General features: G+C 42.9%; 1 protein-coding gene across 5 annotated transcripts in view; it reads left to right on the top strand.

Moving 5' to 3' along the window:
• Window positions 1-17,825, top strand: part of CLSTN1 (calsyntenin 1) — an 88,952-nt gene that overhangs the window by 57,745 nt on the left and 13,382 nt on the right. For 2 of the 5 annotated variants that reach the window (XM_045482076.1, XM_045482079.1), the window contains exons 3-9: window positions 680-709; window positions 1,908-2,103; window positions 3,489-3,697; window positions 5,303-5,452; window positions 5,586-5,771; window positions 8,097-8,345; window positions 8,712-8,833. In XM_045482076.1, the coding sequence (XP_045338032.1) occupies window positions 680-709; window positions 1,908-2,103; window positions 3,489-3,697; window positions 5,303-5,452; window positions 5,586-5,771; window positions 8,097-8,345; window positions 8,712-8,833 (1,142 nt within the window). Of the gene's footprint in view, window positions 1-679; window positions 710-1,907; window positions 2,104-3,488; window positions 3,698-5,302; window positions 5,453-5,585; window positions 5,772-8,096; window positions 8,346-8,678; window positions 8,834-17,825 lie in introns of all 5 variants that reach the window. The other 3 variants (XM_045482077.1, XM_045482080.1, XM_045482078.1) reach the window with 2 other exon arrangements.

Raw genomic sequence — 17,825 nt, 5'->3', positions numbered from 1 at the left:
TTGTCACAGCTCGTCTGCAGCCGCCCTGGGGGGAGCAGGCACCACTTGTGTGGACTTGTTAGGACAGCGTTTTCACTAGAAGCCGTGATCATTGTGGCGTCACCAAAGCTAGCAATGAATCTGGTTTCAGTTCGCGGTGAAGCACGTGTTCGGTTACAAGAGGGGGTGGCTTACGTTAGTTGCCTTGGTCGGGTTCCTTAAGCCCTTGTTATTTAGCCAAACCCTTTGCTCCAAATGTTTGTTTTTTGTTTCCTCTTGTCTCATGCTGAGTTGAGTGTTACCAGAATCGAGCCGCAAGAACTTAGTTTGAAAATGAAAAATCCGAAAATTGTAAAATAACAAATATGTTTACTTATGAACCGTTATTGTGAAAGTGTTGGTTAGAAGAAAAGTCCAAACGACACCTGAGGGCGTTACGAATCAATCTTTGTAGCAGATTTCATCTATAGGTCAGTGTAATTTCAAAATTACATAGTGGTTTGTGGTAAGTTGCGTTCAGAGACATCCTGCTGCCGAGGGTCCGGTTTTGCTGTTGGGAGTCTACGAGTGGTCCGGAGCTGATGGTTGAATTTATGTCAAGCTTTTCTGTGTAATATGTGCATCTTTGACTTTTTTCCTTATTGTTCCGTCTTTATTCTTTCCTGCATTACTGACATGGGTTTATCTTTTCTCCCTTTAGAGAGTTTTGAGGTGACAGTCACCAAAGAAGGTGATAAAGGGTTCTTTCTATCCCTCCTATGAATATTAACCCACTAACTTTGTTTATAAAATTGGGAATCAGCCCTTAAACAGAAGAAACTGTCATGCTATTTTACCCTGATTTATTCTCCTACTTTGTTTCTATTTTTAAATATATTGATGGAAATTGTATGTAACCAAACCCTTGGTTAGAAATATCTAGAAATCAGACATCCATTTGAACTGTACGGATAATACTGTGCATTTGTTTCTTAATTGAACTTAAGAGATTCACTTTGTAACCATTTTCTAGGAGTTGTAATTTTGGAAGAGTGCAGCCTTATTTTTACATGAAATACATTTTTTTTTTTGAACATATACGTATACATCAAAAGACTTAATGTTCTCCCACCGACAAGAATGGAAACCTAGATTTCACCCCTCATTAAGCTTGTGAGCCAACTTCCAGGTGCTGATGTCCTGATGTCCCCGGGCAGGCTTGTTTCGCAGGTCTGATAGGCCAGCTTTGGAAACCAAGGCAAGTCTAGTAAATCCCTCCCTGTGATGGAACCGATCTTCATAGTAAACCATAGCTGTTGAAATGGATGCCTGAAAAGTTGGTATTTCTACCTTTCTCATTTAGTAGTTTGTTTTGATTCCCTAATTTTAGCCAGGCTCATTGCACAGGAAGACTTGTTTCTTTTGACTTTTTTTTTTTTTTTTTTGACAGAATTTCTGTAATTACGGTGCTGAACCTTTTATGTTACCCTCCTTCCTCTCTCAACACTTAACTGCATTTTAGCCTTCTCTCTGGTCCAAATCAAAATCGCTGCCCGGCTGTCCCCAGTAGCTGGGGACAGTTTCTCTGCGTTACCAGGCCATGGCTGTTTGCTAATGAGACTACTTTTACCCTGGAGCCATGTTAAGTACTCCTGTGAAATGCCTGTCTATGTTTTCTCTTTTTCTCTTTTGTATTCCTGCATGAATGGATGCAAAGTTAAGCAAGTTGCTTGGAAAGCGAGAACATGCTTCTTTTTACTAAAGCCCCAGAACTTATCCCTGTCCAAGCACAGTGCCCTTGCTTTGTCCACAGACCCTCTAAACCCCTGGCTGCCGAACTGTTGTCATTTCTTTTCGGGGGGGGGGGGGGGGAGGTATGGGAAGGGGGAGGGGAGCACGCAGACTCCCGGGCGGCAGAAATTCTAACCTGCGCTGCTTTGACTCCCTAGGTGAGATTTGTGGATTTAAAATTCATGGGCAGAATGTCCCCTTTGATGCAGTGGTAGTGGATAAGTCCACTGGCGAGGGAATAATTCGCTCAAAAGAGAAACTGGACTGTGAACTACAGAAAGACTACACATTCACCATCCAGGCCTATGACTGCGGCCAGGGGCCGGATGGCGCCAACGCGAAAAAGTCTCATAAGTAAGTAAGCTGATCAGAGAGAGCGCGTGCGAAGAAAGTAGTGCTGACCCTTGCTTTCTTTCCGTGTCCCCGAGACTTTCTGTGTTCTTAGAGATGAGGCAGGAGGTATTTCTGGCTCTCCACTGAAATTGTAAGCTCCTTGAGGATAGGAATCCTGTCTGTTTATTACCCTGCGGCGTTAGTTGTCGAATAAGCAAATGAATGGGCAGTTTTATCCCACCCAGCACTCTAATGACAGAAACTAGAGCTCTACACTGAAAATTGGGAAAGCCCATTTTTTCCTCCAGGAGGGTATTTTGTTGTTAGGTTTCTTTTTCCTGCAAATTCAAAGGGCAGAGCATTCGTTCACGCTGGTGGGAGCGGGCTGACTTTGGCGCCCCATCCTGGACGTGTTCATACCCATATCCTTTGAGAACTGCTCGTGGAACAGACAGGACTCTGAACTAGACCTGGATTTAGAATTCCAGTCTTTTCTCCGCCACTTTCTGTCCCTTCGGCATGGGGCAAGTTTCGTCTTGTTGAGTCTCGGTTCCTACTTGGCTCCTGGGCCAGGGAGAGAGGGGACGCTGCCACGAGACCCATCGTGAGGGTCAGGAGGATGCGCGGCGTTGGGTGTGGAGGGTCTTGGTGCACACTGGGGGTGCTGAGTGCCAGAGAACTACTCCTCATCCTTTTCACACCGTGCGATATTACTGTTGTCCTTGAAAAAGCCTTCTATGGGTCAGAGATCCTGTCTGAGTCAGAAACACGCCTGGATCAACAGCCCTGAGACTGACCCTTTCCTCTCTTTGTAGCCAAGTCTGTGGTGCCTCAGTTTTCTCATGCCCAAGATGGGGAGGTGGAAGGACAGCACGGGGTCGGCCAGGGAGGGAGCATTGAGGTCGCTTGGAGGACCTTCGTTTGTTGGATCAGTTAGTGGGTCATGGGCAACAGTGGGCTGCGAGCCGTCTCCATTCCCTAGAAGCAGGACGGGATTGGTTTCCATGCTCCTGATCAGACTCCGCATCCACATTTCCCATCTTCTATGTCTTACTCCTTCTTCCTTTGGGTCTAATTGTGTCTGATCTAGTTTATCTCCCTTCTGCATGCCCTGTCCCGTATTGTCAAGAAAACCCCAAGTCTCCAAGTCTCTTATTTTACTGCCCTTTTTTTTACCAGCCGTCTTACTCCTAGGACCTGGAAGAATCAACTTAAATTCCTATTTTAACTTTCTGAAGTCCTCTCCATGCTAAAATAACAACAGTGACTAGTGTAATTTTTTTCTCCATCACACAAACTTCATGAAATAAGATAGTAGCAAAGGAAACATAAAAACAGGGCAGAACTGGTGTACTTTGGGTTAAAAAAACAAACCGAACACACAGCTTTTTTTCTTCTTCTTCCAGAGCAACTGTCCATATTCAGGTGAACGATGTGAACGAATATGCACCTGTGTTCAAGGAGAAGTCCTACAAAGCGACCGTCATCGAGGGGAAGCAGTATGACAGCATCCTGAGGGTGGAGGCCGTGGACGCTGACTGCTCCCCCCAGTTCAGCCAGATATGCAGCTATGAAGTCGTCACTCCAGACGTGCCGTTTGCTATCGACAAAGATGGTGAGTCAGAGGAACAGGCCTTCCTCACCAAGGTGACGGTCCATTGGCAGTTCTGCACGTCGGCGAAACTCAGGTTGGAGACCGGCTTCATCCATCCCTTCAGGATGCTGTAACAAAGTACCATGAGCTGGGGGCTCAAACAGTAAACAGTTCGCACTGTTCCGGAGGCTGGGAGACCGGGATCGAGGTGCTGGCAGATTCAGTGTCTGATGAGGACCCGAGTCCCGGTTCCCAGGTGGCCATCTTCTCTCTGCGTCCTCGCATAGCGGGGAGAGAGCCCTCTGGGATCCCGGTATGGGGGCCCCACACTCACGACTTCATCTAACCCTAAGTTCCTCCCCTAGGCACCACCTCCTAATATCACATTGGGGGTTAGGACTTCAGCATTCAGATTTGGAGGGGACAAGTATTCATTTCCTAGCAGAGACCTAATGGTGTGTGAGTTTCAGATAAATATTTTTTCACTCTGTCCCCTGAAAGCCTTTTTGTTGGCACCTGAAGTCATGGGTTCTTTTTTTGGGCGCCCTATTTTTCCTTCTTCCGCCAAGGTCCAATAAAAAAAAACCCACCTAACATGTTTTTAATCTGTACCTTCTTACTTCTCTATTAAAGTGCGTCTGAAAAGACTGACCTTTAGTTGGTCTGTCTTCTGCTCTCCATTAGATTTGGATCTTCTGTCTCATCTTGAAGACGAAGGTTTCTGCCTTACTGCCAGGTGCTCCAGTCCTTTGTAATTGAGCAGAATGAACTCATGCTGGAGCTCAGCTTTTTTTTTTTATTAGGTTATGGCCTCTTGATGGTGATGCAGTGTCTCTGTTGTTAATGCACAGTCCAGAATCTTTGATGAAATTACGGACATTGCAAACACTTTGCAGACGTCTGTACCCATATTCAGAAGCAGGCTTCTGTTCTAGTAGGTGGGGGTAGGGAATCTCTCTCTCTTCCTGTCTCTGTGACACACACACACACACACACACACACACACACAGTAAATCTTTGAGCAAGAAATATTTAATGCAGCTTCATCTAGTATTTAGTATTTGAAGTACTGGAATTACTTTTCTTTTTTCTCTCATATGTTAACTACTTAATCTTAAAGCACATATAAAACCAAAGAAGAAAAACTATAAGAATAAATGGAGGTTGAATTGTGTAGATTCATTCCTTCTGTTTCAACAGCCCTTAAAGATGGATTTAGTGTGCGTTCAAGCGCAGGAAAGCAAGACCGAGCATTAATTATCTCGAGCATCAGTTTGATTTCCGTGTCCGTGTTTATAACACTTAGAACACATGTACTTTGTTTTTTGTGTTTGTATTTAAAAAAAATATTTTAATGTTTATTTATTTTTGAGAGAGAGAGAGAGACAGACTGTGACTGGGGAAGGGGCAGAGAGAGAGGGAGACACAGAATCGCAAGCAGGCTCCAGGCTCTGAGCTGTCAGCACAGAGCCCGATGCGGGGCTCGAATTCATGAACCATGAGATCATGACCTGAGCCAAAGTCGGATGCTTAACTGACTGAGCCACCCAGGTGCCCCAGAGCAGGTGTGCTTTGTGTTTCAGCACAACTTTGCCTTCTCACTGTTGTTTGTTTCCCCTCTGGAAGGTTACATAAAAAACACAGAGAAGCTAAACTATGGGAAAGAACACCAGTACAAGCTGACCATCACCGCCTACGACTGCGGGAAGAGAAGGGCAGCGGAAGATGTCTTGGTGAAGGTCAGCGTCAAGCCCACCTGCACCCCCGGGTGGCAAGGTGAGCTTCATTCTCCTTTCTGCTCTCACACCTGTTCTGACACGTCACATACCAGAGGGCCCTAAAGTGAGTCTTCCTCCTTCCTTCCCTCCTTCGCTCCTTCCCTCCTTCCTGGATTTGTGGACCCACACAGGATGGAACAAGAGGATCGAATATGAGCCTGGCACGGGCTCTTTGGCCCTCTTCCCAAATGTCCACCTGGAGACGTGTGACGAACCCGTGGCCTCAGTGCAGGCGACGGTAGAGCTGGAGACCGGCCACATCGGGAAAGGCTGTGACCGTGACACCTACTCTGAGCAGTCTCTTCACCGGCTGTGTGGTAAGGGGGCCTGGTGGTCTTCGGTGAGGGCGAGAGACACCCTTTCAGATGGAAGAGAGTGTGTGTGTTGGCGGGGGCGGGGGGGGGGGGTTGTTTATAACCCTAAACCGGAACAGACTCTTTCTGACACGGCTGTTACTGCCTTGGCTAATTGTCATGCTGGATGGGCTTCAGGAGGTACATAAACCCCTTACAGCCTGTTCAGAGTGTTACATGCGTGTGCATTTTAGGAGCCGGTGATGCGAGGAAAGTGTTTCTCTAACATACGTTGAGGATAATCAAAAGAGAGGGATTATGTAAGTAGAGTGAGTTTGAAATGAGTGAAATGCTCAGTGAATGTCCTTGCACCTAAGGACTGAAGAAAAAAAATACAGATAAAGCAATAGCTTTTGGCAAACGCGAAGTAGAAAGGCGAAACTACGGACGCTCACGTCTAATTCTGAGTCTCAGCAGATTGTTTACCACAGACATTATGCGAAATCCAGAGACCCCGTGGTTACGAATCCCATCAAAGCCTTGCCCTCCGTCTTCACCAATAGTTGTGGGTATTTTTCTGGTTTATCTGAATGAGGTAGAGGTGAGGTATGGATGCCTGTCGTGGAAAATGCCGAGGAAGAGTGTGCCGCTTGGCCAGCAACGAAACCCCCGTAACTGAAATGAGCTGTCCGTGCTCAGAGGGTATTTTGTGCCTCAGGAGCTACTTGGTGTCAGCTCTGCGGGCGGTGTTTTCCCATGTCCCTGTCTTTCCACCGGCCTGATACAGCGTGTAGGATTGAGCAACTAGATTTCTTACATAACTGGAATATGCAAAACGAAAGAGTGTATCCTCTGCTGGCTTATCCTAATGGTTAATATTCTCCATGTTGCCTGACTCTGGGTCCAAATAGTCAGGTACTGAAATCTACATGGAAGGTGAGAGGTCTGGGACATATTTTAAACTAGGTACATTTAAGTGTAACGTTTAAGATTTATTTTCTCTCTCCAGTGCCATGCTTTTTTATGGCATTAAGTGAACATTTTCTCAGCAGAACAGTTTACAGTTAGGAAGGAAGAATGGAAAGAATTTCCCCCGTGAGTGCTTCCTGCACATTCTACATTTCTGTATGTTTCCTTCATTCAGTGTGCCCATCAGGCCCACCAAGGAGGTGGTGTTGACCTCATTTTTACTGAGGAATTCAGTTGGGAGAGGAGGGGGAGAAGTTCTCACTTTTAGGAAGAAATGGGCAGGCACTGGCATTTGACCGAGGTCGTATGTGAGGTCATGCTTCTCCTAGGAACAGAGGACCAGGTGACGGGGAGAGCTCTCAAAGTCTTCTTCCGTGGGCACATTTAAAAGAAAAATGAGCTTGGCAGTGTGTAACGACAGCTGGAGATTGTTTTCATGTTCCTTGGTTCACTGATTCCATTTCTAGGAATTGATGCTAAGGGAATAATCATGGATCACACGGAGGTCCTCGTGAAGGCAGGGTTTGTCATAGAAAAGAGTGGGGACAGTCTCAGTGTTTGCCAAGGAGATCAGTTAAATAAGTCACAGTATATCGGTGCAGTGAAATGCTCAGACATGTAAAAATATGCTATAGAAAAATATTAATGGGAATGTGTGTACCTTGATACATCGTAGGACTCTATTTTTTATAATGTGTATATTCATAGAGAAAAGACTAGAAGTGTTTGCACCTAGATGTTAATAGTGGATATATTTGGGGGGTGCCTGGATGCCTCAGTTGGTTGAGCATCCTACTCTTGATGTCCGTTCAGGTCTCGATCTCAGGGTTGTGAGTTCAAGCCCCATGTTGGGCTCCACACTGGGTACAAAGCCAACTTAAAAAAAAATTTTTTTTTTTTAAATAGTGGATATATTTGGGTGGGATTACAAGTAATGCTTTCTTCCTTTTATCCTTTCTTTAAAGTTTTTTGTTTTTTGTTTTTTTTTTTTCCCGAGGCAGAGAGAACAAGAGGGGGAAGGGCAGAGAGAGGGAGAGAGAGAATTCCAAGCAGGCTCCATGCTCTCAGTGCAGAGCCCAGTGCAGGGCTCGATCTCATGAACCATGGGATCATGACCTGAACTGAAATCAAGAGCTGGATGCTCAACCAACTGAGCCATGCAGGCACCCCCTTTTTTCCTTTAAGCAAAAGTATCCACAGTTAGTTATTATTTATGGTAAAAAAAAAAAAAATAAAAACCCTTATTTTTAAGGAACATAAGCAGAAGCTAGCAAATTGTGTAACTGGAAGATAGGATGTTGCCCTTAGTGTGGCCTCGAGACTCTTCTACCTTCCGAGTCCTTCACGTTGTGCGTATTAAGTGTTACCGTGTTGGCTTAGGCGCTGCGTCTGGCACCACCGAGCTGCTCCCGTCCCCAAGTGGGTCCTTGAACTGGACTGTCGGCCTCCCCACTGACAACGGCCACGACAGTGACCAGGTCTTCGAGTTCAACGGCACCCAAGCAGTGAGGATCCCAGATGGTGTCGTTTCTGTCAACCCGAAAGAGCCTTTTACGATTTCTGTGTGGATGAGGCATGGGCCTTTTGGCAGGAAGAAGGAGACCATTCTCTGTAGTTCAGACAAAACAGGTAGGTTAATCTTGCAGTCAGGGCGTCGTACTTGAGTGGCCGCCGCGGTGGTCGCTGGAAGCAAGACCCCTTATTCTTCCCCGAAAGGCTCCTGGTGACACACATTTTTCTGTGTTCTGTGCTAGGACTCTCCGTCCTCAAGATACTGTACTGCCGTTTGGTGGTTAGTTTTACTCCGTGAGTTGGGCCCCACTTCTCAGTAAAACCCAAGTGTATCTGTTTCCAAACCCTGCCTTGGCCCGACTGGAGAGTTCATTTATGCGGATAAATGATAGAACCGTGTCTTCAAAATCCATTAAGGAAATAGCTTTTATTTCTCCTTTGGGTATTAAGTTGGCAGCTTACCAGGAGGATTTCTCTCGGCAGACATGAACCGGCACCATTATTCACTCTACGTCCACGGCTGCCGCCTCACTTTCCTCCTCCGTCAGGATCCTTCAGAAGAGAAGAAATACAAACCTGCAGAATTCCACTGGAAATTGAATCAGGTGAGTGCCTGGAAAACTCACGGGTTTATGACCTTTCAGAGAGTATAACTAGGTATTGCAGCTTCATACAGGGCCAGCTATTTATGGGCAGTGTATATTTATATTTATGAATAAATATAAAAATATAAAAAAATTTTTGCAATGTATGTAGACACTTTGGACACAGTTCTATTACAGTAACTATAGTCATTTTTCTTATTTTTATTTTTTAATTTTTTAAAAATTTATTTTTGAGACAGAGAGAGACAGAGCATGAACGGGGGAGGGTCACAGTGAGAGGGAGACACAGAATCCGAAACAGGCTCCAGGCTCTGAGCTGTCAGCACAGAGCCTGACACGGGGTTTGAACTCATGGACCGCGAGATCATGACCTGAGCCGAAGTCGGACGCTTAACCAATTGAGCCACCCAGGCGCCCCGAGTACCTATAGTCTTAATGTACATATTTAGTTTCTTCTGATGACGTTTAAAAACAACCTTATTATATTACTTGTGGGTTATAGGATAGCAAATAAATCCTTTGAACTCCTTTCCTCTGAAAGCCTACGTTTTTCATTTTATACGTTTGTATTTGACACATTCAGTATTAATATAAAGAAATTACATGCTTTAAATTCAAAATACTGTGTTGTAGTTTATTGAAATTTGCAGCACTTGATGAAAAATTGGGATTGAGACCCTTGTATTTGTTTATTCATTATTTAAAGCCTTGCCTCCCAAATTGTGCCAAGGAGCCCCCGGGTTGCTTCAGCAGATTTAGGGGTGCCGTGGGGTATTTTAGACTGTCAGAGAGCCTGCAATCTTGACATCTTTCAGAAATCACACAAACTACTAGCTTGAGGGAGTTTACAGTGTCACCATTAGGTCACGTTACATCCCTTTTGATGATAGCATATCTTTTGCAAAGCTGCTTTCCCAATAGTTTCTGTGATAAAAAGCAAGTATCACATGAAAAACAATTGGTGCATTTCAGGAAACAAGGGGGCGCTGTAAACTGAGGAAACTGTTCCTTTAAAATCACAGCAGATCATTTCTTTTCTTTTTTTATATTAGAAAGCAAGAGAGCGTGTGCACAAGGGGCGGAGGGGGAGGGAGAGAATCTTTTTTTTTTTTTTTTTTTTTAATTCACATTAGTTAACATATAATGTAATAATGGTTTCAGGAGTAGGATTTAGTGACCCGTCACTTACATAGAACACCAGTGCTCATCCCAACAAGTGCCCATCTCCCCACCCTCCTCCCCTCCAGCAGCCCTCAGTTTGTTCTCTGTATTTAAGTCTCTTATGGTTTGACTCCCTCTCTGTTTTTATCTTACTTTTCCTTCCTTTCCCCTCTGTTCATCTGTCCTGTTCTTTAAATTCCAAATACGAGTGAAATCCTATGATGTTTGTCTTTCTCTGACTTCTTTCACATAACTGACTTTCTCTGACTTCTTTCTTTTTGATTGCTGAGTGATATTCCATTGTGTATATAAACCACCTTTCTTCATCCATTCGTCGGTTGATGGATATTTGGGCTCTCTCCATAATTTGCCTATTGTTGATAGTGCTGCTATAAACATTGGGATGCATGTGTACCTTTGAATCAGTGTTTTTGTATCCTTTGGATAAATACCCAGTAGTGGCAATTGCTGGGTCGTAGGGTAATTCTATTTTTAATTTTTTGGGGAACCTCCATACTGTTTTCCAGAGTGGCGGCCCCAGTTTGCATTCCCACCAACAGTGCAAAAGTGTTCTCTTTTTTCCACATCCTCGTCAACATCTTTCCTGAGTTGTTAATTTTAGCCATTCTTACAGGTGTGAGGTGGTATCTCATTATGGTTTTGATTTGTATTTCTCTGGTGATGAGTGATGTTGAGCATCTTTTCATGTGTGTATTAACTATTTGGATGTCTTCTTTGGAAAAGTGTCTTTTCATGTTTTCTGCCCATTTCTTCAATGGATTATTTGTTTTTTGGGTGTTGAGTTTGATAAGTTCTTTATAGATTTTAGATAGTAGCCCTTTATCTGATATGTCATTTGCAAAGATCTTCCCTCATTCTGTAGGTTGTCTCAGGTTTGTCGTTTCCTTCAGTGTGCAGCTTTTTATCTTGACGAGGTCCCAGTAGTTCATTTTTGCTTTTGTTTCCCTTGCTTCTAGAGACATGTCTAGTAAGAAGTTGTGTGGCCTAGGTCAAAGAGGTTGCTGCCTGTTTCTTTTGAAACTTTAAAAAAAGTGTTTATTGGGGCGCCTGGGTGGCGCAGTCGGTTAAGCGTCCGACTTCAGCCAGGTCACGATCTCGCGGTCCCTGAGTTCGAGCCCCGCGTGGGCTCTGGGCTGATGGCTCGGAGCCTGGAGCCTGTTTCCGATTCTGTGTCTCCCTCTCTCTCTGCCCCTCCCCCATTCATGCTCTGTCTCTCTCTGTCCCAAAAATAAATAAACGTTGGAAAAAAAAAAAATTAAAAAAAAAAAGTGTTTATTTATTTATTTTGAGACAGAGAGAGAAAACAGGTGGGTGGGAGAGGGGCAGAAGGGGAGAGAGAGAGAGAGAGAGAGAGAAAGAGAAAGAGAACCCCAAGCAGACTCTGTTCCAGCAGCACAGAGCCTGACATGGGGCTCAATCTCATGAATCTAGAGATCATGACCTGAGGCGAAACCAAGAGTTAGACGCTTAACCCACCGAGCCACCCAGCCCTCCTCCCAAATTTTCTTAACTTTTTTTTTTTTTTTTTTAATGTTTACTCCTCTAGGATTTTGATGGTTTCCTATCTTACATTTAGGTCTTTGATCCATTTTGAGTTTATTTTTGTGTCTGGTGTAAGGAAGTCGTCCAGGTTCATTCTTCTGCATGTCGCTGTCCAGTTTTCCCAACACCATTTGCTGAAGAGACTGTCTTTATTCCATTGGATATTCTGTCCTGCTTTATTGAAAATTAGTTGGCCATACATTTGTGGATCCATGTCTGGGTTCTCTAGTCTGTTCCACTGATCTCTGTGTCTGTTTTTGTGCCGGTACCATACTCTCTTAATTACAGCTTTGTAATGTAGTTTAAAGTCTGGAATTGTGATGCCTCCGGTTTCGGTTTTCTTTTTCAACATTACTTGGGCTATTCAGGGTCTTTTCTGGTTCCATACAAATTTTAGGATTGTTTGTTCTAGCTCTGTGAAGAATGCTGGTATTATTTTGATAGGGATTGTACCAAATGTATAGATTGCTTTGGGTAGTATAGACATCTTAAGAACATTTGTTCTTCTAATCCATGAGCATGGATTGTTTTCCCATTTCTTTGTATCTTCGCCAGTTTGTTTCATAAGCATTCTGTAGTTGTTTTTTGCTTTTTTCTTTTAGAGAGGGAGCGTGAGCAGGGGAGAGCGGCAGAGGGAGAGAGAGAATCTTTTATCTATCTATCTATCTATTTATTTTTTAGACACACACACACACACACACACACACACACACACACACACACAGAATCCGAAGAAGGCTCCAGTCTCTGAACTGTCAACACAGAGCCCGATGTGGGGCTCAAACTCACAAACCATGAGATCATGACCCGTGCCGAAGTCGGACATTTAACCGACTGAGCCACCCAGGCACCCCAGCCTTCTATAGTTTTTAGAGTACAGATATTTTATCTCTTTGGTTAGGTTTATTCCTAAGTATCTTATGGTTTTTTGTGCAGTTGTAAATGGGCTTGACTCCTTGATTTCTCTTTCTGCTGCTTCATTTATTGGTGTATAGAAATGCAACAGATTTCTGTATGTTGATTTTATATCCTGCGACTTTGCCGAATTCATGCATCGGTTCTACCGGGTTTTTTTGCAGGGGTGGGGGTATCTTTCGGGTTTTCTACGTAGAGTATCATGTTGTCTGTGAAGAATGAAAGTTTGACTTCTTCCTTGCCAGTTGGGATGCCTTTTATTTCTTTGTGTTGTCTGATTGCTGAGGCCAGGACTTCCAGTATTGTGTTGAACAACAGTGGTGACAGCGGCCATCCCTGTCCTGTTCCTGACCTTAGGAGGAAAGTTCTCAGTTTTTCCCCATTGAGGAGGATATTAGCTGTGGGTCTTTTGTGTATGGCCTTTATGATATTGAGGTATGTTACTTCTATCCCTACTTCCTTGAGGGTTTTTATCAAGAAAGGATGCTGTATTTTGTCAAATGCATTTTCTGCATCTATTGAGAGGACCATGTGGTTCTTATCCTTTCTTTCATTAATGTGTGTATCACATTGATTTATTTGGGGATATTGAACCACCCCTGCAGCCCAGGAATAAATCCCCCTTGATCTTGGTGAATAATCCTTTTGATGTTTTGTTGGATTCGATTTGCTAGTATCTTGTTGAGAATTTTTGCGTCCATGAGGGAAATTGGTTTGATAATTCTCCTTTTTAGTGGGGTCTTTGGTTTTGGAATCAATGTAATACTGGCCTCCTAGAATGAGTTTGGAAGTTTTTCTTCCATTTCTACTTTTTTGGAACAGTTTCAGAAGAATAGGTATTAACTCTTCTTTAAATGTTTGAATTTCCCTGGGAAGCCATCCAGCCCTGGACTCTTGTTCATTGAGAGATTTTTGATTAGTGATTCAATTCTCTTACTGGTTATGGGTCTGTTCAAAATTTTTATTTCTTCGCATCTCGGTTTTGGTAGTTTGTATGTTTCTAGGAATTTATCCATTTATTCTCAATTGCCCAGTTTGTTGACATATAATTACTCATAGTATTCTCTTATTATTGTTTGTATTTCTGTGGTGTTGGTTGTGATGTCCCCTCTTTCATTTGTGATTTTATTTATTTGGGTCCTTTTTCTTTTTTATAAATCTTGCCAGGGATTTATTGATTTTGTTAATTCTCTCAAAGAACCAGCTCCTGGTTTTGTTGCTCTGTTCTCCTGTTTTGTTTTGTTTTGTTTTTCAATGTCACTGATTTTTTTTTTTTTTTTGATGTTTATTTTTGAGGGAGAGAGGCAAACAATTTGAGTTGGGGAGGGGGAGAGAGAGAGAGACACAGAATCAGAAGCAGGCTCCAGGCTCCCAGCCGTTAACACAGAGCCCGATGTGGGGCTTGAACTCACAAACCGCGAGATCATGAACTGAGCCGAAGGTGGACACTTAACTGACTGGGACACCCAGGCGCCCCTCGATATCATGGATTTCTGCTCTAATCTTTATTATTTCCCTTCTTCTGCTGGTTTTGGGCTTTATTTGCTGTTCTTTTTCCAGCTCCTTTAGGCGTAAGTTTAGGCTGTGTATTTGAGACATTTCTTCCTTCTTTAGAAAGACCTGAATTGCAACATACTTCCCTCTTAGGACTGCCTTTGCTGCATCCCAGAGGTTTTAGACTGTTGTATTTTCATTTTCATTGGCTTCCATATACTTTTTAAGTTCTTTAGTTTCCTGGTTAACCCATTCATTCTTAAGTAGGATGTTCTTTAACCTCCAAGTATTTGTGGTCTTTCCAAATTTTTTCTTGTGGTTGATTTCAAGGCTCATAGCATTGTGGTTTGAAAATATGCATGGTATGATCTCGATCTTTTTGTACTTGTTGAGGATTGATTTGTGACCCAGTATGTGATCTGTTCTGGAGAATGTTCCATGTGCACTCGAGAAGAATGTGCATTCTGCTGCTTTAGGATGAAATGTTCTGAAAATATCGGTTAAGTCCATCTGGTCCAGTGTGTCATTCAAAGCTGTTGTTTCCTTGATTTTCTGCTTAGGTGATCTGTCTGCTGCTGTAAGTGGGGTATTAAAGTTCCCTACTGTTATTGTATTGTTATCAATGTGGTTCTTTATGTTTGTTATCTATATATTTGGGTGTTCTCAAGTTGAGGGCATAAATATTTACAGTTGTTAGGACTTGTTTGTGGATAGGCCCCTTAATTATGATATAATGCCCTTCTCTCGTTACAGTCTTTGTTTTAAAGTTTAATTTGTCTGGGGGCGCTCAGGTGGCTCAGTCGGTTAAGTGTCCGGCTTCAACTCAGGTCATGATCTCACAGTCCATGTGTTCAAGCTCCGCTGACAGCTCAGAGCGTAGAGCCTACTTCAGATTCTGTGTCTCCCTCTCTCCCTGCCTCTCCCCAACTCGCGCAGGCCCTCTCTCTCTCTCTCTCTCTCTTAAAAATAAACATTTAAAAATTTTTTCTCAATAAATAAAATAAAGTTTAATTTGTCTGATATAAGTATGGCTATTCCGGGTTTCTTTTGACATCCATTAGCATGATAGATGGTTCTCCATCCCCTCACTTTCATAATTTTTTAAAATTTATTTTGAGAGAGAGAGAACAAGCAGGGAGGGGCAGAGAGAGGGGGGACAGAGGATCTGAAGTAGGCTCTGTGCTGACAGCAGAGAGCCCAATGCGGGGCTTGAACTCACAAACTGAGATCATGACCTAAGCCAAAGTTGGACGCTTAACCAACTGAGCCACCCAGGCACCTCTCCATCCCCTCATTTTCAATTTGCAGATGTCTTTAGGTCTAAAATGAGTCTCTTATAGGCGGCATGTAGATGGATCTTGTGTTTTTATTCATTCTGATACCCTGTGTCTTTTGATTGGGGCATTTAGTCCATTTACATTCAGAGTGATTATTGAAAGGTATGAATTTAGCACCATTGTGTTGCCTGTAGAGTTGGTGTTTCTGGTGATGTTCTCTGGTCCTTTCTAGTCTTTGTTGCTTTTGGTCTTTTTTGTTTTGTTTTTTTCTCCAAAGAGTCCCCCTTAAAATTTCTTGCAGGGCTGGTTTAGTGGTCACAAACTCCTTTATTTATTTATTTTTGGTCTGGGAAGCTCTTTATTTTTCCTAAAAGTTTCTTGCAGGGCTGGCTTAGTGGTCACAAACTCCTTTATTTATTTTTTGTTTGGGAAGCTCTTTATCTTTCCTTCTATTCTGAGTGACAGCCTTGCTGGATAAAGAATTCTTGGCTGCATATTTTTTCCATTCAGCATGTTGAATATACTCTGCCACTCCTTTCTGGTCTGCCAAGTTTCTGTGGACAGATTGGCTGCCAGCCTTATTTGTCTTCCCTTGTAGGTTAAGGACTTTTTTTCCCTTGCTGCTTTCATGGTTCTTTCCTTGTCTGTGTATTTTGTGAATCTGACTATGATATTCCTTGGTGATGGCTGGCTTTTGTTGAATTTAATGGGAGTTCTCTGTGCTTCTGGATGTCTGTGTCCTTCCCCAGATTAGGGAAGTTTTCAGCTATAATTTGCTCACATAAACCATCTGCCCCTTTTTCTCTCCCTTCATCTTCTGTGATTCCTAGGTTATGAATGTTATTCCTCTTTGAGTTGCTGAGTTCTCTAAGTCTTGTATTGTGATCTTTGGACTTTGTATCCTTCTTCTTTTCGGCTTCAGTATTTTTTGTAATTTTATCTTCTATATCACTGATTCACTGCTCTGCTTCATCCATCCTCACTATCACAGCATCCATTCGAGATTACATCTCAGATATAACGTTATTGATTTTGGCCTAACTAGATTTTAGTTTTTTTATCTCTACAGAGAGGGATTCTCTGGTGTCCTCCTGAGCCGAAGTCAAGAGTCAGACACTTAATGGACTGAGCCACCCGGGTACCCTTGTATTTTTATGTTTACAGCCTGTATTTGAATCAGGATCCAAATAAGGGACTGTGATTGGTTGCTATACCTTTTGAGTTTATTTGATAATCTGTAGATTTTTCTCTTCTGAAATTTATTTGATGACAGAAATCAGGCTTTTTGTCCCAGAGTTTCCCATAGTTTAGATTTGGCTGATTGCATTGTTGTAGTCCCTCTAACATACATGCCACTGTCTTCTTTAGAGCCTGTAAATTGGTAGTGTGGTCTAAAGGCTTTATTGGACTTGGGTTTGGATATTCCTGGTATGTTTAAGTTCTGTGGCACTCTGTCTCTGTCATCTGCATTGTAGGGAATGTGTCCTGAGGAGAGATTCATGGGAACAACCTCAGTTCTTCCATGTTTGTTTAATAGTTTGTCTGTGGCTTTTATAGTGGAAGTCAGCTTGGCTGGATATGAAATCTCTGGCTCATATTTAAGATTTATAAGAACAGGGGCACCTGCGTGGCTCATTCGGTTAAGCTTTCGACTTTGGCTCAGGTCATGATCCCGCGATCCATGGGTTTGAGCCCCACATCATACTCTGCTGACAGCCCAGAGGCTTGATCCTGCTTCAGATTCTGTGTCTCCCTCTCTCTCTCTGACTCTCCCCCGCTTGCCTTTCTCTCTCTCTCTCTCTCAAAAATAAACATTAAAACAAAAAAAGATTTACAAGAACAGAAAATTGCTCTGTCCATTGTCTTCAGACATAAGATATTGCTACTGAAGTCTGATGGCAATCTGATCTTCTTTCCCTTATAAGATATTTGGTTCTTTTGTTTGGGTGACCAAATGATGTGTCTTTTTTCTTTTTTAAAGCTAATTAATTTTATGCACGTCTTGATTGTTGGGTCTGTTTTCCCAGATATGTGGTATGCCCTTTGTTAGTATATAGTTTAAAGCAGTTTGGTACTTCAGGCAAGTTTTTGGTGTTATAGTTCTTAGCCCTCTCCCGTCATTGCTTTGCTCTTTCTTTTCTAGGGACCCTTCATATTCTTTATCTGTATTCTCTACCTGTCACTTTTTACCCAAGTCATTCCTGATTCGTCAGCTCTTGTCTGAGTTGCTCTGGTCCTGATCTATGTGCTTTTGTGTTTTGTGTCACTTTCCTGACATCATTGGAGTGTTCTGAGGTAATACATGATCGTTTTCATGTCTGTTGCAGGAATATCTTTCAGGTAATGCTTTCAGGGTCTGAAGGGATAGTATTCCGTCCATTTGCTTTCTTTCTCTTGAAAAGTTCATATGGGATTGAACTGTGATCCTTTTTCCTCCTCCTCATTTTTATATACTGTTACTTTTTTTGCATTCTCAAAGGAGAGAGTTGGATAGCATGACCCTTTTTCTAGTTTTAGGGCTCTGCCTCCCTCTTCTGTTACTGTCGTAAGGCATCTTAACTGGTAAGTATGGCCTCACCATT

This window comes from Leopardus geoffroyi, chromosome C1 (genome assembly GCF_018350155.1).
Source record: "Leopardus geoffroyi isolate Oge1 chromosome C1, O.geoffroyi_Oge1_pat1.0, whole genome shotgun sequence".
NCBI lineage: Eukaryota > Metazoa > Chordata > Mammalia > Carnivora > Felidae > Leopardus > Leopardus geoffroyi.
This window is presented reverse-complemented; position numbering and strand designations above follow the sequence as displayed.